Genomic DNA, 24,503 nt, shown 5'->3' with positions numbered 1-24,503 from the left:
TACCCACCAATACCTACTCCGGTGACCGCCTGCGGCCACCGACTTCATCCTCTACATCTTCCCGGGACGTCTTCCTGTAACAATCATCTTGAACGATATGCTGGACGAGCTGGGTGCCATCGCATAGCGTGCGTCGAGAGCCTGGCTCTGCAATCGGCCAGATGAGGCCACAATGACAAGTGTCAGTGGGGGCACCGCTGCAGCCCTCGGGCTGGTCGAGTCGGTCGAAAGCGTCTAGAAGGTAGGTGATGAACATTGCGGCAACAGGAGCGAGCGTTTGAACAGCATTTGGTGAGTTGTTGACATGCACGGCACAAGTGAGAAGCTGATCGAGCTGTAACAATGGAAGGGGATAGTGCACTAGTATGTCAAAGAGTATGCCGCGAAGTCGGCATTGTTGGTGCTCATCGTCCATTGGCTCGTCGTTTGGCTCGTCCATCGCCTCGTCCATTGCCGCGCTGCGAGGGATGGTGATAGGGATGGTGGGTAGTTGCTATCTTCGTTGGTTGACTCCTCTCCCGTTAAAACCCTAAAGCAGTCAGGGTCCATTGCGAACGGTCTTGAGGTAGCGGACAAATTACGTGGTCGACTCGCGCGAGAAGCAAATCCTTTGGGAATTGAGGAACCTTCTTCTATCTTGAATGTCGCGCTACCATGTTTCTTTCACCACCCCGTACTCTTTCTTTCTTTGGCAGACACATGACTCTTCATCTCTTTGACAGACAATCCGCAATACTGATAGAGGCACACCACAACTGCGGATCATCAGGTTGAAACGCATAGCCCTGGACGACAGTGCCCCTTCCAGTCAGACGCCAGCCAGACCAACGTGACAGTGGCATCTCTCCCAGCCGGCGCTCTCCGACTCTCCCCTGCAGCCATCGTTGCAGCGCACCTCCGTTCCTGTAAAGATGGGCAAGCACTACTGCGACTACTGCGATGTTTTTCTGACGCATGACTCGGTCTCGGTGCGAAAAGCACACAACAGCGGACGTAATCACCTGCAGAACGTCCGCGAGTATTACCAGACGCTTGACCCGGAACAGATTCAGCAAGTGCTGGACACTTTGGTGCACGAGTACGATCGACGAGGGATTGAAAAGCCCAGAGATCTGCTCCAACCAGCAGGCTCTTCCTTCATGACGTTTGGGTCCGGTCCACTGAGCGGCACTTCAGATCGAGGTTCGTATTTGCTTGCTTTGCGTTCGCCTTCCTTTGATCACGGGATTGACGTACTGACGCGCACATACCCGTTTCGTCCATCCAAACAGCTTTTCGATCACAAGGTCCGTCATCTAGAATGCCTGTGGGCGGACCACCAGGAGCTGGTGGCAGCAGTGGAGGATCTGATCGAAGCGGCGGTCCCAGAAGTGGTCCTGGTGGATATGGTCGATACGGCAACAATGACAGCTCTTCACGAGATCACGGTGCACCACCAAACTACAATCGTCCTCCGCCTCAAAATGGCGCTTACTCTCGACCTCCTCCTAACTTGATGAGTGGTGGGCCACCCAACGGCAACAATGGCTCGTATCCACCAAGAGGTCCGCCTCCTGGCTATGGACCACCCCCGCCTTCGTCGTATTCGTCCGGGCCGCCGCCCCATATGCGTGGACCACCACCCCAACTTGCTCCGAACGGCTCGTACCCGCCGCCGCAGCCACGTTCGAGTTACGGATCAAGATGATGTTTAGTCCTCGTTGAATCTGTTCTATTCTGTTCTGTTCTGTTTCGCATCTTTGAGGGCCACAATCTGTACTCTAGCACACCGTCAAAAATATCCTTGACATTCAACATGAGATAGCAAGCAGGGCGGACAATGATCAAAGAAAAAGAACCAGGCGGATAATACAAACCACACCGGGTTCGCGAGCGGCAATATGATTAGGTGGCAGGTCGGAGCGCGCGCAGACGCTCGGCAAGCGCATCGTCTTCCTTCTCCTTGACCTTGCCGTCCGGAACCTTGGGTGCCAGATCGGCGACCTTGCCTTCAAGCAGACCACCTTCGCCAAGCTTGTGGTTGATCTCGATGCCGTTCTGGTCTGCTACCTGTTGCATGAGCAGGTCGACCTGGTCTTGCGGCATGCTTTGTGCGGTGGTGGCGCCAATGGTGCCCTCCATGTACGACGTCTGCACGTCCATGTCCTCGAACTGCGTCTCGAACTTGTCCATGACCATGGATATGCGCTCGAGGTTCATGCTTTCCATCGCCTTATCCATGCCTTTGACCACTGACGCCATACTGCCGGACACTTGCCGCATGGTCACGGCGGTCTCTACTCTGCTAGCAACGGCGTCGATGCGACTTCCCAATCGCAAAAGGTTGAGCGACTCGTTCTTTTTGCGGATGGCATTCGAGGCATAGATGCGTGCGCCTTCTGTGTTTCCCTGCGCGAGCGCCTTTTTCAGCTTGGCCTTCTCGGCTGTCTCGTCCTTGGTCGCCTTTTTCGCTTGTCGCTGGAGCGACTTGGCGGTAAACTTGAGCTGAAATAGGGACTTCTCGAGTCCCGACATGATGAAACAAGGCTGAACCCTAGTACGGGCGAAATGCTCTGATGCGAGGTAATCAAAGATAGGCAGGGGAGGCTTGCGTGATGGGTATTTTGGTAATCCGCGGTCGACTCGTACTATGAATAGTGGCCGGGCTGTGGAGCCTGAAGGGATAGTGCGACTGGATGAAAGCGGTCTCTAGCTTGCAGATGTCTGGTTGTGTGTCTTTGATGGCAGTAGTTGATGGCGTGTAGGAAAAGGCGATGGGGGTGGTGAGTGCTATCGAGAGTGGATCCACTGCGCACGGCCAAAGGGATGACTGAATTCTGTCTCTCTCTCTCCACACACCTTCACTGACGTGCCCCACCCAGGCGCCGAATTCCGATTTTATTATACCGTTGCCCTGTAAGCATTGGAAGCTCAAACTCGCGCTCAACAAGTGCGACTGAAACTTCCTTTTTTACCTTTAAAATCGACTGACGTCTCTAACACCGACATGTTCTCTGATCTTTTCAAGCCTCGAATCGCACACAGTCGCACAGATGTCGAGAGTGAATGGTGGGTATGATCTATGAAATCCAAGAGAAGGAGGCTGCGAATCAGCGAAATAGAGGACAGCTCAAGCTGGGAGCTCACGTGCGCCTTGAGAATATCCACACTGGCTGCACTTACGACCGGCCTCGTCATTGACCCAACCATCGATAATGGGCTTCAGCTGAGTTCCCAGATCGGTGCATTGGAAGGAGACTTCCTTGACCAGTGTAGGTGTATCACCGTGTGCTTCTTTGTTGGGGCAATACCATCGCATCGCATCTGGGCTGCCCTCTGGTCTTGTGCGTTCGACCACAATGCCCACTGTGTTTGCAAATCGAACAGGCGAGTGCGGTGTGTGTGCTGTTTGAAAAGACGTAGAGAGAATCAAGTCAGCGCCATCGTTCGAACAAGGTGCTGCTGCAAAGGAGCCAGCCGTCTCGACTTACCCGGCAGCATGAACATCTCGCCTTCTCTGATGTTGATGTCTTGGAACTTGCCGTCCTCGTCGATCACCTTGAGAAGCATATCGCCCTTATACTGATAGAAGAACTCCTCCGTGGGCTGGTAGTGGTAGTCCGACCTAGCGTTGGGACCGCCCACTGCCATGACAGTGTAGTCGCGCGTGCGGTAGAGGCAAAAGTTGCCTACGGGCGGCTGGAGCAGGTGCTCGTTCTCCGAGAGCCACTTGGGGAAATTGAGTGGTACTGGGAAGGGCATAATGAACGTGTAGGTGGTCCTTGGTCCTCCGGTCGTGGGTGGTTGGTGTTTGTGAGGACAGAGAGGGCGTCAGTCAGATCCTGGATGTCTTTTGACACATCCTCTTGCCGGGCTCCACGGAAGCTGCATCCCAAGAAGACTCAGCCGCACTATGCATAGATGGCCACACATTTAGCTGCCGTAAGTCTTTGAAAATGCATTGCCAGACTGCTCTCTCTCTCTCTCTCTCTCTCTCTCTCTCTCTCTCTTTTCTGCCGAATGGAGTCACGGGCTCGGCGATCCCCGATTGGAAAGTGTTCCCGATTTATGATTCTTCGAAGCGAGAATTGAAATGGACAGGACTCCAATCTTACATCTCCTCGTTTTTGCATGCAGTTGGCACGTCTTGGTCGCAATCCGCTTCATGACCCACCACCACCTCCAGGTCGCCATCATTCCCTCAACGGCTTATCTTGGCACTTCGCTCTACACCTGACTTTTGGATACCATGCCTGGTAGATTGTTGTAGCGCAACAGCTTAGTAGCCCACCCGTTGGTCTCTTCCTCGCTGTACGCACGCGCACCGTCATCCATATACCCTTGACCTCGCGCAGCCTCTCCACACACAACCTGGTTAATCATGGGCCGCTTCACACAAGGTCACTACGACGATATCTTCTTCAATAAGATCAAGCAGGCTTGTCTCCACGTTCTCGACCAGCTCAACGAAGCTAACGAGATCAATCAGGCTTTTGACCTCTGCCCCTCCATTTCTCGCCGCAATCGTGTTATTCTCTCCTTCCTCCGCGATGCCGACCATGTTCGGACCAACGATGCGGCTTCGGCCTCCACTTCGCCCCCGCTTCCGAATCGACATCCAACTGGCTCCATGCGCGCCTCGCGCGAGCCCTCGCTTGGTACTGACAGCGTAGCGAGCCTATCCGCCCAGCGTCGCAGACGCGCACGCGAGATGCAGTATGTTCGCGATCCCAACGACTCGAACGATGACTCGGATTCACAGGCTACCATCGGTCCATCCTCCTTCAGCCGCACTCACCTCGACTCAGCTCCGGAGCGCACCCCTTCCATGTCTCAGCCAGACTACACGTTCGAGCAGTTTGCACAGGACCTCGACCCCAACGACAAGCTCCTCAAGCGCAGCCTCGAAATCATAATCAAGGAAACAGCCCGCCAGGCCCTAGCACGCAAGCGCGATCCTACCTTCGACGCTGCCACAGCTTCTGCGTCGTCGTCGTCTCGTGACCCTGCTGCCTCGCTCCGATCTGCCATCGCCTCGTCCCATGCGGACCGAACGCCCGCTCATCCTCGTTCGCGAGACGATGCCGCTTTTGCCCGCCGCATGTCGCGTGTCCTTAACGCGGATTCAGCATCAACCTCTCGCGCCGCCAATTTATCCTCAGCCGATCTCAACCATGCTTACCGGCACCTTGGCACTCTTCGGCCGCCTCCTCGTTCTTCGGACACATCTTCTCTCACCTATCCTTCGGGCGACGCTACATGGATCAGCACCACAGTGCTTGATTTCTCTACCGGTACGAGCTCGACCACCACACAAGAACTGCCGGCCCGCTCTTCCTCGTCGGTGTCTTCTCTGCCCTCCACTTCCGATCACCCTCTTTCTATTCGAACCAGGCGTTCCGATACGGGTCGCGACGCTGACCAAGACGTCTCGCTGACGCGCACCACCTCCTTGAGCCGTCGCAATGCCGTGCGCGCTCCGCCTCTTACGAACACGGACGCATCCATTCTCCGATCAGCACGATCCTCGTTGTCGCTGCGACGTCCAGATGCCAGCTCAGCGCCCACGGTCAACCTACAGGAGGGTCATAGCGCCGGTCAAGACGACACTGATGCTGTTGAGCAAGTCGTAGTCGAGACGAGCATCGAGAGTGTCGCTGCGCAACACGCTGGTGATACCTCTCAGCAGCAACCAGAGGAAATGTTCGGGGATGACTCGGCTTTGCTTGCTGCCTCCGAGCGGCCTCGTGCGGGTCGTAGCGGCTCGTTCACGTTTACCACCACTCCCGCTGCTGTTTTACGTTCGCGTCAACGGAGTGAAAGCCGCAGCCAGGGCGATCAGCGTACTGCATCTCCCGCGACATTCGAAGAAGCTCCGGACGCGAGAGACTCGGAAGCAGAAGAGTACATCGACCTCGACCTGGATCTGGGCATGGCTGGCGAAGGAACGTTTGATTTTGACTTGGTCGACTTTTTGCGATCTGAATCCAGGCGTCGGGCACGTGACAGTGGTCGCGAGGAGGTCGAGTCGAACTTTGCAGGCGCTTCTCCCCTGCATTTGCGGCGGCGACGCAGGGCAAGAGACGAGGACGAGGAGAGCGAGCCAAGTGATGCTGCTTCGCCTTCAGGCATCCGTGTGTATGTCTCTGGTTCGGGCGCGTCGACTCCAGCCGAGGCGAGACAGGCTACGTTTGAGGCATATGCTCAGCGTGCAAGGCTGTTGGAGCGTCGGCGCAGGATGGAACGGCAGCGACAGGATGATGAGCGCGAAGCTGCCGCTGATGGTACAGCGAGGCCCGTTGGTGGTGCGAATGGTTCGGAAGAGACGTCACCGCAAAACAGGCGTCGCCGAAGAGGACGCGGCATCGGTGTTGAAACGGGGTCAGAGGTGGAAGGTGGCCAGGATCGACGCAATTCGCTTCCCTTTCCCAGCAGGACTTCGCAGCGTTGAAGTTGCACACTCATTCACATGTCTCGATACCACTAATTGTCTCGGTTGCAATGCCGGACACACACACACACACACACACACACACACACACACACACACACACCGCGCGCACATGCGCATGTATGGAACAGATAATGTCCGAATCTGCATTGCACCGGAACTGGAAAGGAGGATCTGTGTGAAGACGGGTATATCCCCATTCAGTTGAACAGAACGTACTGGTAAGTGGTTTCGCCGGTGTACTGGACGGGGTCATCGTGGTAAGCGTGGGGATCAGAGTAGATGGGGATCTGCCACTTTTCGGGCGTCTGACCGTCGTACTTGTAGCCGGTGGTGTTCTTGACGGGGAAGTAGTCGATGTAGTTTCCTCCCAGGCTTTCCTGCATACGGAACCACTGCTTGGAATCGGTCTCGTCGCACTCGTGGAAGTGAAAGGTGCCGGCCTTGCCCGTGTTGGAAGCGGAGAGACACGTCTGCACCAGCTCGCTGCCCGAATCGCCGTTGGCGGCTTCCAGATGGTTCACAACACGACCCCAGTACTCGAGAGGAGCACCCATGCTACCGTGTTCGTTGCGCGAGTAGCCCTGGGTGAAGCCCTGGTAGCCACACTCCTGGAAGGAGAGCGTGGGGGCTTTGACTTGGTTGTGGTCGGTCGCACTCGTGGCGGTGAGTTCGAGAACCCGGTCAGAGCCCTGCGAAACATAGCTGAGCCAGGCAATGTCGGTACCGTCATCCGATTGGGCTTTGAGCTTCTCTGCTTGCACGAGGTATGCTCCACAGGTGCCTTGGCGCCTTCCGATGGGCAGGGAAGGAGTCGGCACGGCCGCCACCGAGGTGGTGAGGGTGGCCGAGACCAACGCGCAGAGAGAAACCATGGACTTCATCGTTGATAATGCAGAGTGCTTGGAGGACTAGTGAAGAGAGAGTGTGTGTCGGCGTGTGAACGCGAATGTGGCAGATGAGTGAGTTGTGGTGTGTGGTGTTGGAGTGTATGGAAGGGTCAGGACGAGCGTCGATTTATGTAGAAACGATGTTACCACAAACGAGCGTCCATTGCTATACACGATGCAGCGTACACTGAAGATGCTCGTCATTGTCGTCATACACGAGCATCGGTGAAGAAGCTTGACTGGACATGGTGGAGGAACTGGCAGGTCGTGTATTTGGAAAGAATGACATACGGAGAAACACGAATAAGGGTTCGCTTCCGCCGGGGACGCCGCGGTTCCATGGCTCGCAACTCCGTCGATTTTCGCGGGGCTGACCTTTTCTTCCTAGACGACAAGTCATGCTAACGGAAAAAGCTTCCTGCAGCGGCGCTCACTCTATGCTGGTGTGGCTTGGGACGCGGTTGCGTCAAAGGATCGACACGGGGGTTGTTTCTGATGCTTTCGAAGATGGGGCTCGGTTATGACTGCATCCGTCGGTCGCTGTTTCCGCCGGTATTTGGTTGCCCGATTGCTATGGAATACCGTCAAGCAAGACGACAATCATGTGCCGATCCTCGGTCGGCTCCTCGGTCTGGATGCTATGCTGCTGAGCTCTAGAAACCGCTTGACCTTCTGTCGGTGCATGACAGTTTTTGAGATCACCTGGCATACAAAGTCGAACAGATCGAGGTCGCGCTGCAACCGCTGTGCACTATCTGGCCTATGTGACCGACCAAAGCGAAGTTCGAGATGGTTTTCAAGGATCGTGATGCACGCGGATATGTCTTGCGTGATGCTCGCATGGCACAGCTTTTGGTCGCCTGGCCTCGCAGCTGGTCGACTCCAAAGGAAAGAAGGTCTCAGGTGTCGCGGCGATTGATACTCGTCCGATGTAACGTGTTGGAGTCTGGCAAGATCGACAGGCCCTGGTGCCGGTGTTCGTGTGAGTGGGGAGAAGTGACCGGTTCTGCCGAAGAATGCCAACACAGAGAGAGCGCGACAAGGCCTCGGAACACCTTGCGCTTCTTGCGGCTGCAGCACAAAGCGCAGTGACGATAGTTGCTGGGTTCAGCCCTTCCTTCGGAACTTCAATGACTTTGTGCGGCTCATCCGGCTACCTTTGAGGAAGGTTGAGTGTCATCTCATAGAAAGCCCATACAGGCCTGTTGACAATTTGAGAAAGGCGTCCATTTTATGTCACATGTACTGTAGTGTGCAGCTCCGTGCCACGCAGTAATGTGATCTAATCATGGCCATTGACACTGATCAGCACCTCCCACAACTCATCTTCAGCAAACAGAAGCTGTCGGTACTGTCCCGAACTCGTCTTGCCCGCCCAGCAAAAGTTGGCGACACCTTTGCCACCAGGAAGAACAAACTTGCCGATCAGCTTACCACTTCCGTCAGATTGGGGCTTGTAGACGTGCACACCATTGCCATGACCCGCCCAGACATTTCCCTGGCTGTCGACATGGATGCCATCCGGAACTCCGCTGGTGGACTGTGCAAACTCTCGGCGTGAGGCGACATCGACAGCAGGCAGTCCATCGCTGGAGGCTGAATCGGCGTGCACCTTGTACGAGTAGATGAGCGAGGGTCCATTGTCATTAACGTAGAAGTCGCCCATCTTGTCGTTGCGATGGAATCGGAATCGACCCGTGTCTGTGGTGATGAGCAGTCCTGAACCATCGTTGGCGTCAGACGGCACAAATGTGACACCGTTGGGCTTGACGTAGTTGGAAGCATCCACCAGCTTGACTTGGCCAGTAGCAGGATTCCAGATGTAAACTCCGTTGGGCGCGTACTCTTTTTCGTGAGATTTGAACGACTGCTCGACGCCGTAGTCCGGGTCGGTGAAAAAGACGCACCCGGTGGTAGGATGCTTGACAACGTCATTGAGACTCGAGAAGGGCTTTGACTGGTAGCTGGTCATTGCCGACTTGGTCTTGTGGTCGTCGACATTGTGGATGACCAGCGTGGATGCAACGTTGCGCGAGTCGAGCCCCTGTTCGCACCAGAGGACGCTGTCGTCGTCCCAGTTGGTCGCACCGTTGGGCATAGCCAGATGCTCGGGAAGGTCTTGGATGATCTCGAGCTCAGACCACAACCTCTTTTGCTCGTCCGCTGAGAGTTCTGGCAGGATGCCGTCGTGCGATTTGGCAGCTGCGTCGGTGGCCACAGCTGGGATGCAGCTCAGGGGCACACCCACGATGAGTGCACGCTGACCATGCTTCGAGTCCGTTAGACGGTTCGAAGAGAGGTACACCTTGTTGTGTTTCGAGAGGTAGACGCCTGCCTCGTGGAACGTTTGCTGTCCCGTAGCGTCGACCAGCAGCTTGCGCATACCCGCAGAGCTACCGATGAGACGATCAAAGTCGGCATCCAGGCTGACGATGCCTGCCTCTTGCTTGTTCTGAGTCGCGGACATGACGATTGTGATTTGGCCTCTCGAGAGTAAGGTGACGGTGGAGGTGAATGTGAATGTGCACGAGACGATGTTGCGGAGAAGCAAAAAGGCCAATTCTCATGGTAGAAGTAAGAAAAGACAAAGAGCCGAGCGGAGAAAGAACAAGCGGACCGTTCCGTCTGTCAGGAAGCGGGCACGCACCGCACACCCCTTCCCACCCGGCGGAGGCGGATGCTGCAGCTGCAAACGGATTCTGTGCCTGAACAAGCCACACTTTGTCACGAGGACGTACAGCGGTTGCATGCACGCCCCTTACAAGACGACCAGAGCGCTGCAGCACTGAGGGAGAGAGTGTGTGTGTCTGTGTGTGTGTGGTTGCCGTCCGTGGAAGGAGATTGCCCCCGCTGGAGCGGACGGATGAAGAGCGGACCGCTGCGGCTGGACGGACCGGTCAAGTGTATGTTAAGCGAGATTCTGCTCATGCGGACTTTGAATTGTCCGAACACTCAGAGCTTCCATCGCGCGGTTTTCCTGCTGGAGATGGTCGTTGTCGTCCGCCGTAGCCGCGAGATATCGCGATGAACTAAAATGCAGACCGCGGCATCCCTCCTGGGACAACTACGAGCAGTGAAGCCGTACACCCTTTATGACTCCTTTACGCGGTGACGCTGGCCAAACACGTGCAACAGTCGACGAAATCTCACCCCCGCGGGGTCCCCTCCGGTCCGCTACTCGAACAAGGCCGCGTGGTGTCGTAAGAGTCCCCCGCCGTCGGTTCGCCTGTTCACCGACTTGTGTGTGCATGCAACGAGCCACTCGAGCTTTTTTTCCAACTCCACCAGACTCCACCAAGTAGACGGCTCAAGTCGTGCTGTTTAACAAGGCGTGTGTATTGCATCGCAACTTGATGCGCCTCGGGCCCCACCGTAGACAAGCGTCCCGCACTTTGCTACCCCACACTATGCCACAAACAGTTTGCTAAAATTTGGTGCCCCGGATTATTATTTTTTTTCCTTGTAGTGTCCCTTTTCGTAAGGCGCCGCCCGTCGACGTTAGATGCAGCAATGCCGTTCCAGACCCTACCCAATCCTGCTTTCTCACACTCTCTCCCTTGCTTGCACCACACGTTTCCGTGTCTCTCGTTCATGCGGAACCCTAGACCTCCCCTCGTTCCGCTCTGCCCTACACGAGAGCAGTCAACCTTGACTCTGTTTCCGGTCCGAAGTACCGTACTCTTCTCCTCCCTCCACTCGCAATCTTCTCCAACTCGGGTGCCCTCTTGTTGGAACCGTACCTGAGTCACTAGTCTGAGCGTCGAGGCCCTATCCTTCGGTGTGAGAGGCCCATGCAAAGTGGCTTCCCGTTGCATAATCACACTAGCTGCCAAAATTCTGCACGCGGTGCCCCAGATCGCATCATTATTTGGTATAAGACAGCTCGGTGTGTCGCTATCGATTCCCGCAAGCTTCTTTCCCCGCACCTCTCTACCTTTCTACCTCTCTACCTCTCTAGCTTCTACCTTCAATTGATCTTGGATCGGCGTTCGACAACCATGGGTACTTATGACTACAGCCCGCGCCGTATCTCGAACGACTATTTCGGTATCGATGTCGGCCTCCGCGGCAAAGCCTTGCTCTCGGTCATCACCGCCAGTTGTGCCGGTGGCTTTCTGCTTGTCGGTTACGACAACGGCGTAATGGGCGGTATCGTTGGCTTGGGCGAGTTCAACAAGACCTTCAACAACCCGGACGCCAACACGATCGGAAACATTGTCTCTCTTTACGAAATCGGATGCTTCATCGGCGCCCTCGCCACATTTGTCGTTGGTGACTTCCTCGGCCGTCGGCGCACCATCCTCCTCAGCTCCCTCTTCATGATCGCTGGTGCCATCATCCAGGCTGCAAGCAGCACTGTCGGCGTCATGATCGCTGGCCGAATCATTTCAGGTCTTGGCATGGGCGCCATCAACTCTACCGTGCCCATCCTCCAGGCCGAAACTTCTCCCGCTGTCTCTCGTGGCAAGCTCGTCGCAGTAGACCTTACTGTGCTCAACTTTGGTATTGTGATCAGCTATTGGGTTGACTATGCCTTTGGCTTCAGCGGCTTAAGCGGAAGCAAAGTGTGGCGAATCCCCCTCGCACTCCAGTGCGTCTTCATCGCCGTCCTTATGTTCACCACCCTCATCATCCCCGATAGTCCTCGTTGGCTTGCAAAGAAAGGGCGACACGAGGAGGCCATCGCTGTCATCGAGCGTCTTCACAACGCCTCTATCGATTCTCCGGAGGTTCAGGCATCGTACGCTGGTATTCAGCAGGCTCTCGAGCACGAGCGTGCCGCCAGTAACACTGGCTGGCGCTCCCTTGTCGCATCGGACAACATTCAAACCCGCAAGCGCCTGTTCCTGGCATGCTTCATCCAAGCTGCTCAACAGCTTTCGGGTATCAATGCATTGATCTACTACTCGGGAACCCTCTTCTCAAAATCGGTCGGTCTGGACAACAAGAAATCGGCCCTCATGGCCGGTGGTCTCAACATGTGCCTCATCCTCGGTTCCACCATCTCGATCTTCCTTGTCGACCGCGTCGGACGCAGGAAGCTTCTCATCCCGTGCATTGCCGGAATGTCGGCCGTCATGTGCGTCCAAACCGGCCTCATCAAAGTCATCCAAGACAAGATGGCTCAGGGACTCCACGCCAATGCCAACTACGGTCGTGCTGCCTCGGCGATGCTCTTCGTCTTCGAATTCTTCTTCTCGCTTGGTTTCCAGGCCACCGTCTGGCTTATCCCTTCTGAAGTACTTCCGCTGTTGATCCGCACCAAGGGCTCGGCGCTCTCCACTGCGTCCAACTGGATCTTCAACTTTGCCGTCGTCAAGTTCACCCCAAGTGCCCTCCAAAACATCGGTTGGAAGACATACATCATCTTCGCCATCTTGAACGCATGCTGGGTGCCAGTCATCTACTTTATGCTGCCCGAAACCAAGGGCAGGAGTCTCGAGGAGATCGACGAGCTCTTTGCTACCGATGACTGGCACATTGACAACACGCATGCTGCTGCCGACACAAAGGCGGCCGCTCACCGCAACACCGATGTCGAGTACGCCGACCTTGACATTGATTCGCAGAAGGGCAGCCACAAGGACGAGAACGTTGTCACTTCGACTCTCGACTCGAGGCAATGAGGTTGCCTTTCTGCTTTGCTGCTAGATACCCAACACACACACACCCGCTCCCACGGTCTCGCCGTACACGTAATGTGGTCATATCTTTGCTTGTCCGATCTTTATTGCTCATGGTCTTTCTGGTCTCAAGTCTTAAAACTGCCTTTGTGGTAGTCCCTTGTATTCGTACCCATTCTTCGACGTCATTGCAAACATCTTGAATTCCACGAGAAGGGCTGTGGCTTTTGGTGATGAACAGCGCCTGCTCGAGCCGGGGGACGCTTGAGACACCGCATGGAAGCGACGCTGCGAGACAGTCCTCAGTACAGGCCTGCACTCGCGAAACGTTAATCTCCTGATTCGGTGTGGACAGTGGAATTTCTCAGATAAAAGCTCCGGAGGAAGAGCCCGCTGGGAGATTTAACTCTTCATACAGGTCCAAGCAGACTTTGTCGAGCAACGTTCGATTCATGCCCGATTGCTGCTCTGAGTTCGTCTTGAAAGGATCGGTTGGTTGCGGGTCATCGTCGGAGTCTGTGTCCGATACGAAGTCCTCGTCGATCGATATGTCGTCCTCGTCATCATGTTCAGGAGGCGTTTGAACAGCTGTAGTGTGCCAATCCGTATCACTAACATCCTCATTCTGCGCTGCGTCATCGCGATGCAGCCTCGTTAGCCAATCTCGCAGGCGCACGGCACTCCCCTCGTGCACCACGTTTCCCCCTTCATCCGCTCCACCTTCAACACGACTCAAGCGCAACATGCAGGCACAATACTCGTCGTGGTCAAGTAGCCTCACGCGAGCCATCAGGAACTGCGCTTTGAGCAGCACGTCCAATACGGCGCTCTGCTCGCCCGTGAAAAAGAACGCCGTCGCATACGACGCATGCACGTAGTGGAATGCAAACCAGTCCTTGACGAGGAGTGCATCGAGTGGTGAGTACACGTGGATATCCGTGATCATCAGAATGTAAAATGGCATTTTGGCGTCTTGAATCGTTCGGGATGCTGCAAAGCGGTTGCGAGTGCTTGCTGTAAAGACTGTGGAGCGGGTGAGGTATGCTTGTTTAGCCGAAGCAGTGGTGAGAGGCAAAGGTAATTAGTTCCAACACCGAAGTGTCATGCTGCCAAAAGTGTTCAAGTGACGCTCGTGTAGGTTTTCGGAAAAGTAGCGCTGTAGCACTGTTAGACAATGCATAGTGACAAGAAGACATCCGGCTTCCTCAGATCCCCCCTTGGTGGGCGATTGTGCTGTTCCGCACCGTTTGCGCACCACTGCATGCTTTCAACCATTCTTCAAGTACGAAACGTTTTGTTGCGGAGAGCTGCCCCGCTGCGCTTCGGAGCGGTTCGCTTTTCCGTTGAGTGATGCAGAATTTCAGTGAACATGCGGTGAGATCTCGTGTCTTGAGGCGTGACGAGTGAATCGTAGTTTCTTGTCAAGCAATGAAGTAGCCTTGGACAATTGGTCTTGGCGGGTACATGGTATATTTGCGCGAGGCGGTCCCGTTCTGAAGTCACATAATCGTGCCCGGTTGACGGTGCTACACACCTTCTCACAACTCCACGCAAATCAAAACAGAGAAAAGCCAAAGTCCGAAATCTGAGTCGGCGCAGAGAACGCTGCAGCGCCCGGGTTGAGCAGCGACGACAACCACTCGTCTGCATTGGACAAAAACATGTCCAGAGACTCGGCTGACGGAGTGACGACATTCGGGTTGGCGGCGTGGGGCACCCCAGAGACCGACCCCGAACTTGCCATCTGCCCGTAAGCATCGCCATTCAGATTGAAACCCGCATCACCACCAACAAGGTAGCCTTGAGAGTGAGCATTCATCCTCCCACCGGCCGCTGCGCCTGCACTGCCGCCCGTAGACGATGGAGCAGAGTTGGTATTCGACTGACAGCTCGCCGATGCCCGATCCTCACCCGAGGGAGGGATGCGCGTCGCATCGTCGATCCGCACACCGGCCCGTGCCATGTTGAGCAACAGACTAGCCGCGCTCTGGAGCTCTGTCAGCGTCATCGCCAGCCTGTCTGCACATCCGCCTGGATAATGCACCCCGAGCACCTGGAACCCAACACTCTGCGGATTGAGCGTCGCCACCTTGTCCTGTATGCGTGTGAGCAGCGATCGCATCACAAACAGCTCTTTGACCGCAAGATGATCGCCACGCGACTCCTGGATGTTGGCGCGCACGGTCGCCACGTATTCCTGAATGAAGCCCAGCTTCTCTTGCACTTCTTCGGCCTGGAGCAGCTCGCCAAGCTCGAGGGCGTACAGCATGTCGCTCGCGATTATGGTGTTCATGTTGAGGAGCGAATAGGCACTGCCGTATAGATGGCACAGCATCGTGACGGGGATACGGCGGGACAGAAGGCGTCGCCCACGCAGATCGCTGAGCGCGAGCTCCACGCAAATCTGGCGCGAGTGCTTGAACTTGTCGCTCGAAACGAGTTCGGACGACTCCATCCAAAAGGGCCGATGCAGCAGCGAGCGGAAAAGCGCGATCTGGTTGGTGCAGAGGTGGTGGTAGAAGGTAGTGGAGAAGTCCTGATGCCTCATGGCGCCACCTGAAAGAGGCATTCCCGCAGTAAGGCAGGGGGGCAGTTTTTCGGTAAAGGCGACGATGTCTTGATCGATTTCGAGCGCTCGCTCGTAGATCCTGCTTGTGGGTGAGGAGTTGGAGCTTGCAGCGATTTCCTGGAAGAGGCGCGCAATGTGTTCGATGTGAACGCGGAAAGAGTCGCGCACGACGAGATACTGCGCACAGGGAAGCTCGAGCCCAGTATCGAGATAGTCTTGGAGCGTCGGCGCAGGCGTGGTCGAGAAGGGAATCTCGGTCATGGGTCGACCAAAAAGCACGCTCCATTCACGATCCTGATGGACAGTATGCGACCAGAGCACGCGCCTCTGCAAAGTCGCCGAACAATTCTGTCCGAGATGAGCGCCGTCCAGATGTAAACCCAAATCAATAGCTCCTCGCATGCCTGACGCAACCTGCAGCCAGGTGGATCTCGGAACACGACAAAGGTCCAGATATCGACAGAGATTCAATGACGCCGAAAGCGAATCCAGCTTGTGTAGACCAAGGCTTTCCGACAGCGACAGTGCCTTGCGTGCTGCGAAAAAGTAGGTTCGAGATGATCTCGTCGGATACGGACGCATCGCGAGATCAATAGTAGCTAGACCAAAGATGGACAAGCAAAAGGCCATAAGCGGCAACATTTGAACGTCGTCCGAAATGGAGCTCCGATCAATGCAGATATCGATGGCTTTGACGAGCTCGCTCGGGCTGGACGGAAAACGTGACCAGTTAAAGTCGTCGAGGTAGATCTGCAGGAGGCGATGTGCTTCTGGCTTGCTTGGAAGAGACTGTTGGACAGAACGAAGCTCATACTTGGGGATGACCAGACCGAAGCCTCTACCGAGCTGGCCTGTCCAAGACAAGAGATCGGTGCCGACCCCCTCGTGACGACGGAAGGGATTCCAGCCAAGACCGTTAAGCGCTGGCTTTCCGATAAAAGCGTCGTCTGCATCGACCATGCTGCGTTGATCTGAATCCAAACCGGGTATACTTTGCTGGCTGCGGTGGGTGTTGGAGACTTGCGAGCTTGGGACCGAGTGTGCGCCCGCATTTGCACTCGATGCCGAGACCTCTCTCTGGTCTGTCGACATATCCGGAGGCTGATAGTGGCGATGCATTGCTGGCCACTGAGCGACTGTTGCCAATTGAGCGAGTGCGTCTGCCCCAGTACGGGCCAGCTCTGAATGACTCGCCGGTTCAATGGTGCGAGACGCGATTGGCGCTCTCGCGACACGTGGTTTGTGTGAAGGATCCGATTCTTGTGCTGATGCTGGACTGATATCTGAAGGACTGCGAGGCGGAGGAAGCATGCGTGTTGGGGATGAGAGAGAGGTGCGCGATGCTGCCATGCCGCGGGACAGCATGGGCATGCTTGCGAGAGGCGCGGCGTCGACATGGACCTGCGACGGGTGAAAGGAATGCGAGCGTCGATGCTGGTGCAAGTCTGGTGGGGTCTGATATCGATGCGACGATCCCAACAGTTGCTGCTGTTGTTGTTGTTGTTGGTGGTGGTGGTGGTGATGTGGATGATAAGCGTAGGTTTGGGTCCTCGAGTTCTGGTCCGAATGAGTCGATCGCTGCGGCTGCTCGAATGCCTTGTTGCGTGGCGGTGAAAAGAGATTGGATGCGGCCTCGGACGAGTCTAACTTGCCGAGTGACTGGCTATTTTGAAGCAAGGTGTCGGCTGCCGCTACACTGGCGTCTTGGGATGGGTACGACGAGGATATGTCTTGCTCGTCATCGAGCTCGTAGGTGTCCATGTCGTCTAGGTCGTCTTGAACCTCGTGCTTATCTTCGGAAGGGGATTGACCAGAAGCTGCCAGCGCTAGTTTCTGACGCATGCGTATGCGTCTCGAGGGGCGATGCAGGTTGGAAGGAGGAGAGCAGAGATGAGCGATGCCACGCTGCATGCATTTTTCGCAGGGAAAGGTGCGACTACATCGCTGTTTGCGACGCTGACATTGAAGGCAGCTGTACTGGTATCGGTTGCGCTTGCCGTTCTCGTTGCTGTCGTAGCTAAGGTCGTGATTGTGATCGTCGGTCGAGATGATGGAGTTCAAGCCGGCGTTGCTCGTACTGGCGTTGTTGTTGTTGTTGTTGTTGTTGTTGTTGTTGTTGTTGTTGTTGTTGTTGTTGTTGTTGTTGTTGTTGTTGTTGTTGTTGTTGTTGTTGTTGTTGTTGTTGTTGTTGTTGTTGTTGTTATTGTTGTTATTGTTGTTGCTGCTGCTGCTAGCGCTTGGATAAGTAGTGCTCGAGCGGTGGTGGTTCGAAATGGTTACACTATGCGCGCCTGCTTTTCGTTCGCTCGCCGGCATGGTGACTGCGCGCTCTGCTGACTGGTCGTCCACAAATATAGACAAGGCATCGCAACGAGCCGAGATGACACGATGTTACAGCCACCAATGGCGAGATAGGCGAAGCCGATGAGGAGTTGTGACAAGAGGCTATGGTGGAGGAAGAAGAAAGGCCAAAAGACGACACCACCAAAAAAGACAGGTCGAGCATGTGCAGAGGGCAAGCCTATCTCCGAAATTCGTGCAGCATCGGTCCTTGATCCGACGAGGAATCCGACTCGAACCCTGACAAAGTGGAAATGCTGCCGCTGGTTCGCTCTCACTCACGTATCAAGGGTCTTATCGGCTGCTCCGACCACATCAGGGTCTTGACAAAAGCCAATGATAGATAAGGTGCTCCCATACTACCCGGTGTGGAGCTCTTCCCTACCTCGCTCTAAACACTCATTGGCGACACTGGTGGAAACCAAATCTTGCTACAAATGAGACCGAAACCTTCGAGGGTGCGTTGTCCTGCTACATGAGATTACCTCGATTTGAGCTTGCGAACAAACGCTTCGTCGGTCCACTAGAAAAGCGCACGAAACGAGAGCAAGTCCCTGAGTGACACCTTCATCTCGCTCGTGTGCGTTGCTGCCTCGCCTTTCACCGGACTCGCCGTTCTGCATCACGTCAACAGATCCTACCCCCCTCGTTGTTGCTCTCGCCCACTCAACAGCCGGCGAAAACCACCGCCATGCTGCATTCGGCTTGCGTCAAAGTGAACACCCTCGACTTCATCACTTGATCACAGACATGCAAGCAGCGCACATTGTCGATGTTCGCTAGCTTGTGTGTGGATAGCCATTTCCAGTCCAAAGCAAAGTACATTCCAAATCTAGCAAAGCGAAGGGGAGCCCAAAGGTTGCCTCGGGCCGGAAGTGACGAAATGAGCAAGCAGGAGCTCGAAAGCGCAACCACCGACCGGCAGCTTTTATGAGCTACGGCAAGCCAGAACGTGGCATGGGTGTCCAGATAAGTGGAAGAGTGAGAGAGAGACAGAGACAGACAGAATGAATGCGTGATGGTAGGCGGGAAAGGTTGCGACAACGCGATCCTCGAATCGAGTCTACTGACCATGATTTGGCCAGTGTTTGGCTCAAGCTATCGACATGGTGGCCGACTTTTCGATCATGTACTCCTTGAGTCCAGCGCCGATGCCGGCCTCCTTGCCAAAGCCTGACTGATCGACGCCGCCAAACGGAATTTCGGCCGCCGTGGTGCTACCACCGACGTTGAGACCGACATTGCCCGCCTTAAGCTGCTCAAACATGCGCCACAGCCGCGCCGAGTCCTTGGTGAAAACGTACGACGTGAGGCCCATATCGGTGTCGTTGGCCAGCTCGACCGCCTCCTGCTCGGTGCTGAAGCTGGCTACGCTGATGATCGGAGCAAAGGACTCCTCCTGAAACACGAGCATGTCCTTGGTGCAGCCTGCGATCAGAGTCGGTGCGACAAAGTAGCCGGAGCTTGGCACCGCGGCTTTCGAAACGTAGACGGTGGCACCTTTGGCTTTAGCATCTTGAACATGCTCGCGGGCCTTTTGCTGGCTGCGCTCAGTCTGCAACGGTCCGAGTGTGGTGGATGTAGCGGCACCGTGTCCGATCGTCACGCGGTCCAGCTGTTCGGCGACGCTTTTTAGCAGCCGATCGAGGACAGACTCGTGAACAAATGTCCTCTGCGCCGAGATACACGTCTGACCGGCGTGCCTCAATTTGTTGGCGACAAGGGCTGTGGCTGCTGCTTCGACGTCGGCATCCTCAAACACCAGGTAGGCGCCCAATCCGCCCAGCTCAAGCGTCATCTTCTTAAGGCTGGGCGCGCATTGCTGCATCAGCAGTCGACCCACGCGCGTGCTGCCCGTAAAGCTGAGCTTCTTGATGCGCGTGTCGGTGCAGAGCGCCTGACCGATCGCAGGAGTGTTGCGATAAGATGCGAGCACAATGTTGACTGAACCAGCGGGGAATCCAGCACGTCGCAACAGATTGGCGACGGCTAGTGTTGAGAGAGGCGTTTCGGGCGATGGTTTTGCAACAATGGTGCACCCGGCAGCAAGGGCGCTGACAGCTTTGCGGACGAAGAGCGCAACAGGAAAGTTCCACGGTGTCAAGATGGCCACCGGTCCAATAGGTTGAAGCACGCTTAAGAACCGCAGCGAGGGGTTGGTGGCGCTCTTGATCACTTGGCCCTGCACTCGCTCCGTCTCGCCGACGTACCACCAGCTGAAAGTGAGCGCGTACTGCACCTCTCCTCTCGCTTCTTCGAAAGGCTTGCCTGTCTCGTAGACGAGAATCCATGCAAGATCATCGAGGTTGTCGCGAACGAGGCGATCAAAGTTGAGCAGCATCATGGCTCGCTCCCTGGCTGGAATAGCAGAGTATGCAGCAAAAGCTTGGCTTGCCGCCTGGATGGCCTGCTCGACGTCCTTGAGGTTGGACGCCTTCAAGCAGCATATCGGCATTCCTGAGCCTGGGTCTGTGGGTAGGAGAGAATTGCAGAATGGACGGTCGAAATGCAAAGTCGAGCGACGTTAGCCTCGATCGCGAAACACTATAACATCAAACTTTGAGATCCTTGCGCGGTTCGTGACTCACCCATAACGTCAAACGACTCGTTGTCCGATGTATCGAGACTGCCGGGCGCCTTTAGGAAGTCCGAGGCGTCCAGCAGCGAAAGGTCCTTGAGTTTTGTGTTCATGGCCGTCGTTTGGTTGCCCTCTTGAGAGTGGACGGATACAATGGCCGGACTTGAGCGAGAATACGTGCGTGCGTGCGTGTGTTTGAGTTGAGTGCAGCGACCAACTTAGAAGGTGGCGACTTGCGACTTCTTTTGGTCAAACGTGATGGAGATATAAAGAGGAGGTCAAGAAGCGAGATTCTAGCTGGTTTCGCCTCGCTGTGTGGTCCGCCTGTTAAGTACAAAGAGGTGGAGTTGGATGGCGGAGGTCAACGGCAAGATGTGGAAAGATGGTGGATGACGTGTAGGCTCTCACGATCCCCGGATTGGACGGAAAGAAGTGCTCGCTCGGTCCGAACTACCAGAAGCACGAGCGTCTGCTCTTTCTCTCGTTTCCTATCTCGAGTGAGAGAGCAGTGTACTGCGTGTGATGTGCCGTCTGCTGTATGCTCGAGGCTCTGAGGCTGTGACAGGTCGCGAGAGGCACAGGCGCAACCACCATCGTATCGGAATCACCGGCGTCTTTCTCACACGGCCCTAAGTCCGTCTGTTTCAACAAAAAAAAATCAACAGAGATGGCTTCTGATGGCTCCCCTTTCTCTTTGACCGTGCCTTTCGCCCACTCGCACCTTCAGCCTTCCTCTTGCAGAATCGATTGGTGGCGCTGCGGATTGTTCGGGTATCGGTATTTGACGTTGGTCGTCGACTCTGTCTGTCTTTCACAGCGGACCAACGACGAATCTGCTGCCAAGACCCAATCAATATCAATCGCGGCACGAGCAGGCCCAAAGGGTTGTGGGGTCAAGGCAAGATAGCCGAAGTGGGGCGGGGCCAATCGCCATGCAGGTCGTGCGACTGTGCTGTTTCGCCTCGGGTTCCTTTTTCGTTCGGATTTGCGACACAGCTGGGTTCCTCGTGGGGGAGGAGCTAATTCCGACGAGCAGCGGATATGAATTGCTTGTGAACGGTTGATTGATCATTTCTCGCCCGTCACATGCCGAAGAGACTCACGTTCATCGCCGTTGCGACCACAGATCAACCCCATTCGACCACGTCGCTGCTCGTTAGGCTCATCACTACTCTCGAAAAGGAAGACTGCACGCTTCAAGATGATGCAAAACAACGGCAATGGCGCGCTGCCCAAGGCGTACAAGATCATGATCCTGCAAGGAGATCACATAGGTCCCGAAATCATGGCAGAGGTGTTGCCACTCTTCGACCTCGTCCAGTCGCGCTACGACATCAAGATCGAGGCAGTCGAACGTCTGATCGGAGGCGTATGCCTTGATCAGCACGACTGTCCCATTCAGCAAAGCACACTGCAAGAAGCATCGAGTTGCCATGCTATTCTCCTAGGAAGCGTCGGAGGTCCCAAGTGGGATGTTGGCGACTCGAGCAGAAGACCAGAGACAGGCATCTTGCGAATGCGCAAGCATCTCAACCTCTATGCTAACGTGCGACCTGCCAAGATCATATCGGAACGCCAGCTCAAGCTCAGCTCTCTCAAGGACGACGTGGTGCGCGGCGTCAACATCATCACTCTGCGAGAAAACGCAGGAGGCATCTATTTTGGCAAGAAGCAAGAGCCAGATCAACAAGCCACGAAAGGTAAGAGTACCCCTCCGCTGCCACAAGTGACTATCCGCAGCGCATACTGATGCTTGCTCCCTATGGCGCTCGATACACAGCCTCAGACCTCTGCGAATACACGCGCGAGGAAGTGGTCCGGCTCACCCATGTCGCAGCAGCCTTGTCTCTCGCCAATGATCAAGACCCGCTGCCCATCATCTCGGTCGACAAGGCCAATGTCATGGCTACATCGCGTCTCTGGCGCCAAGTCGTCACAGAAACGATCCGCGATGAGTATCCCCAGCTCATCGACAAGCTCAGCCACCATCTAGTCGACTCAGCTGCCATGGTGCTGGCACGCGATCCGCGAAAGCTCAATGGCGTTATCCTGACCGAGAATGTGAGTCCGACGACGAACCTGCGAAGGCAAGGATCTGATTCGGGATACTGACTGCAATGATGCCGCAACTCTTATCTCCTCTGATGGCTCCTCTGCTCAACAGCTCTTTGGCGACATTCTCAGTGATCTGACCTCGGTCATCCCAGGTTCACTCGGCCTCCTCGGATCTGCCGAGCTCGATGCTCCACCGACTCTTTCTCGAGATGGCCGACTGCCCGTGGGGGTGTATCAGCCCGTCTCGGGATCGGCACCCGATATCGCTGGCAAGGGCATCGCTAACCCCATCGGCATGTTCGAGTCGTTCGGACTCATGTGCCGATGGTCGCTTGGTCTGCCAGAGCCGGCTGATGCCATAGACAGCGCCATCAAGAAGAGCCTTGAGACAGGACAATGCACGCGAGACGTTGGAGGCACGTTGTCCACCAAGGAAGCCGGAAGCTTGTTGCGACAATGGATCCAAGAGGCCTTGTCGTGAGACAGTCTCAGCTGAACCTGTCCTTACTCGTTGCACGTCCTCAGACCTGTGACCCTGTATCGTCGTGTTGTACTGTTGTGTGCGGAACCCAGCATAGTTCAAAAAGTGTCGCATTGACAATGCGATGACATAGGAAAGTCGATATCTAGTTGCCGCCCCACCAACGCGCGGATAGCGGCGGTGTTTGCGTCGTCCGCTCGCATCATCCCCATACCGGGTTCTTCTTCTCGTGAACCTGGGGCTGTCCTTCCGGCGATCCGGGAATGTTCTTGGCAAGTTTCTGTAAGGCCAGAGGCGACGATGAAAGGGTACAACAAGTAAGCAACGCGTACGGAACATTGCTGACAGTAAACTTGCTCCAATACATACCAGCTTCTCAAACACGCATTGGTTGAGCGTCTTTTCTGGCTTCCTGCACTTGTAGAACTCCTGGTTGTGCTGTTCGAGACATTGGAAGTGAGCCTCCCACTCTTTGCCGCAGCTGTCGCTCAGCTTCTTGATGCTGGTGACGGGCAAGCAAATGATCGGTTGAGAGGTTGCAGTTGGCATGCCAATGAGAGAAGAAGCATTGTCAGTCGTTTGTGACTTGAGGCATGCGAGGAGCCCGTGCAGCCGACGTCGGAAGCACCCTCCTTGACGTCTGGTCATATCTGCTTTGCCGATTGTTTCGGCCTCTCCTGAGCTTGAACTTACAGATCCCTTGCGCATCTCGTTACACGGCGGCCCTCCTTGAGGCAGTGGGCAGGGTCACGGCTCTCGTTCTTGCAAAGCATAAAGTCCTCGTTGACATCCTTGCAGTGCTCGCCAATGAAGAAACTCGCCGACTTGAGCGGTGCAGACGTCACACCGAGCTCGTCAATGTGTGGCTGGCTCGACGGCATGGGAGCCGGGTCGATGTACGGTTTCCCTGGGAACTTGGCATCTCGGTGTGTGGCCATCTTGCGGGCTTATGTGGCGACCTGCTGGGATCGTGTCGGGTACCTCTACTATGTCGTAGGTGAGGTTCAGCGTGGCAAGGTGATTGTCGAGCCTGGTTGACTTCCTTTCGGTTTGGACAAGACGACAGATGGTGGTTGAAGGCATCAATACCGAAGAGTTCCGAAGCGCGAAAGCTTCTCAATTCATGATTCCGATCACGGGCCAATCAGTGCAACACGATTTCGGATCCGGAAATCTCTGAAACTGTGTATTAGTTTGGCCTAACATCTTCTTAAAGGCCATAATCTGCATGTACAAGCGCACAGTGAAGCTTTTTTTTTCTTCTTACTTTTCTTCCTGCAAAGGACCCTTTCTTGGCGTCAACCTCCTCCACCAACTTTTGGGAAGGTGAAGTGTGGCCAATCGTGGATCAATTTGGCACTGCCTTTCGACCCATCACACCTGAACTGAGCTAGTCAGTCAGCTTATCGGTTCGGCGCCGCTTCATGATGGTGTGCTGCAACAGCGCAGCGGCAAGATTGCCTCCGCCGTTCCTTCGGCTCGCCCGACCATCAAGAACTGCGGCAACAGCCGGCGCAAAGGCGACACTTCCACCTG

At 55.4% G+C, this 24,503-nt stretch overlaps 12 protein-coding genes across 12 annotated transcripts; 4 read left to right on the top strand and 8 right to left on the bottom strand.

The window, feature by feature from the left end:
* Positions 1-911: 911 nt before the first annotated feature.
* On the top strand, positions 912-1,687 carry EX895_002972 (uncharacterized protein; the record flags this gene model as incomplete). Its single annotated transcript, XM_029883570.1, has 2 exons — positions 912-1,182; positions 1,272-1,687. 2 exons carry the CDS (start codon positions 912-914, stop codon positions 1,685-1,687), a joined length of 687 nt encoding a protein of 228 aa, XP_029740247.1.
* A 197-nt stretch (positions 1,688-1,884) lies between these two features.
* EX895_002971 (uncharacterized protein) lies at positions 1,885-2,514 on the bottom strand (the record flags this gene model as incomplete). Its single annotated transcript, XM_029883569.1, has 1 exon — positions 1,885-2,514. The coding sequence occupies one exon, from the start codon at positions 2,512-2,514 to the stop codon at positions 1,885-1,887; it is 630 nt and encodes a 209-aa protein (XP_029740246.1).
* Positions 2,515-3,059: 545 nt separating this feature from the next.
* On the bottom strand, positions 3,060-3,741 carry EX895_002970 (uncharacterized protein; the record flags this gene model as incomplete). Its single annotated transcript, XM_029883568.1, has 3 exons — positions 3,060-3,082; positions 3,163-3,384; positions 3,471-3,741. 3 exons carry the CDS (start codon positions 3,739-3,741, stop codon positions 3,060-3,062), a joined length of 516 nt encoding a protein of 171 aa, XP_029740245.1.
* A 619-nt stretch (positions 3,742-4,360) lies between these two features.
* EX895_002969 (uncharacterized protein) lies at positions 4,361-5,417 on the top strand (the record flags this gene model as incomplete). The annotated part of the gene is made up of 2 exons (XM_029883567.1): positions 4,361-5,273; positions 5,374-5,417. 2 exons carry the CDS (start codon positions 4,361-4,363, stop codon positions 5,415-5,417), a joined length of 957 nt encoding a protein of 318 aa, XP_029740244.1.
* A 1,213-nt stretch (positions 5,418-6,630) lies between these two features.
* Positions 6,631-7,314, bottom strand: EX895_002968 (uncharacterized protein; the record flags this gene model as incomplete). Its single annotated transcript, XM_029883566.1, has 1 exon — positions 6,631-7,314. One exon carries the CDS (start codon positions 7,312-7,314, stop codon positions 6,631-6,633), a length of 684 nt encoding a protein of 227 aa, XP_029740243.1.
* Positions 7,315-8,602: 1,288 nt separating this feature from the next.
* Positions 8,603-9,787, bottom strand: EX895_002967 (uncharacterized protein; the record flags this gene model as incomplete). Its single annotated transcript, XM_029883565.1, has 1 exon — positions 8,603-9,787. The coding sequence occupies one exon, from the start codon at positions 9,785-9,787 to the stop codon at positions 8,603-8,605; it is 1,185 nt and encodes a 394-aa protein (XP_029740242.1).
* A 1,531-nt stretch (positions 9,788-11,318) lies between these two features.
* Positions 11,319-12,947, top strand: EX895_002966 (uncharacterized protein; the record flags this gene model as incomplete). Its single annotated transcript, XM_029883564.1, has 1 exon — positions 11,319-12,947. The coding sequence occupies one exon, from the start codon at positions 11,319-11,321 to the stop codon at positions 12,945-12,947; it is 1,629 nt and encodes a 542-aa protein (XP_029740241.1).
* Positions 12,948-13,308: 361 nt separating this feature from the next.
* On the bottom strand, positions 13,309-13,908 carry EX895_002965 (uncharacterized protein; the record flags this gene model as incomplete). Its single annotated transcript, XM_029883563.1, has 1 exon — positions 13,309-13,908. The coding sequence occupies one exon, from the start codon at positions 13,906-13,908 to the stop codon at positions 13,309-13,311; it is 600 nt and encodes a 199-aa protein (XP_029740240.1).
* A 591-nt stretch (positions 13,909-14,499) lies between these two features.
* EX895_002964 (uncharacterized protein) lies at positions 14,500-17,829 on the bottom strand (the record flags this gene model as incomplete). The annotated part of the gene is made up of 1 exon (XM_029883562.1): positions 14,500-17,829. One exon carries the CDS (start codon positions 17,827-17,829, stop codon positions 14,500-14,502), a length of 3,330 nt encoding a protein of 1,109 aa, XP_029740239.1.
* A 1,117-nt stretch (positions 17,830-18,946) lies between these two features.
* On the bottom strand, positions 18,947-20,544 carry EX895_002963 (uncharacterized protein; the record flags this gene model as incomplete). The annotated part of the gene is made up of 2 exons (XM_029883561.1): positions 18,947-20,322; positions 20,442-20,544. 2 exons carry the CDS (start codon positions 20,542-20,544, stop codon positions 18,947-18,949), a joined length of 1,479 nt encoding a protein of 492 aa, XP_029740238.1.
* A 1,088-nt stretch (positions 20,545-21,632) lies between these two features.
* On the top strand, positions 21,633-22,967 carry EX895_002962 (uncharacterized protein; the record flags this gene model as incomplete). The annotated part of the gene is made up of 3 exons (XM_029883560.1): positions 21,633-22,131; positions 22,212-22,492; positions 22,596-22,967. 3 exons carry the CDS (start codon positions 21,633-21,635, stop codon positions 22,965-22,967), a joined length of 1,152 nt encoding a protein of 383 aa, XP_029740237.1.
* A 202-nt stretch (positions 22,968-23,169) lies between these two features.
* On the bottom strand, positions 23,170-23,905 carry EX895_002961 (uncharacterized protein; the record flags this gene model as incomplete). The annotated part of the gene is made up of 3 exons (XM_029883559.1): positions 23,170-23,247; positions 23,337-23,469; positions 23,661-23,905. 3 exons carry the CDS (start codon positions 23,903-23,905, stop codon positions 23,170-23,172), a joined length of 456 nt encoding a protein of 151 aa, XP_029740236.1.
* Between the last annotated feature and the right edge of the window lie 598 nt (positions 23,906-24,503).

This window comes from Sporisorium graminicola, chromosome SGRAM_18 (assembly GCF_005498985.1).
Source record: "Sporisorium graminicola strain CBS 10092 chromosome SGRAM_18, whole genome shotgun sequence".
Lineage (NCBI taxonomy): Eukaryota > Fungi > Basidiomycota > Ustilaginomycetes > Ustilaginales > Ustilaginaceae > Sporisorium > Sporisorium graminicola.
Note: the sequence above shows the minus strand (reverse complement) of the source record. Positions and strands in the feature narration are given on the sequence as shown.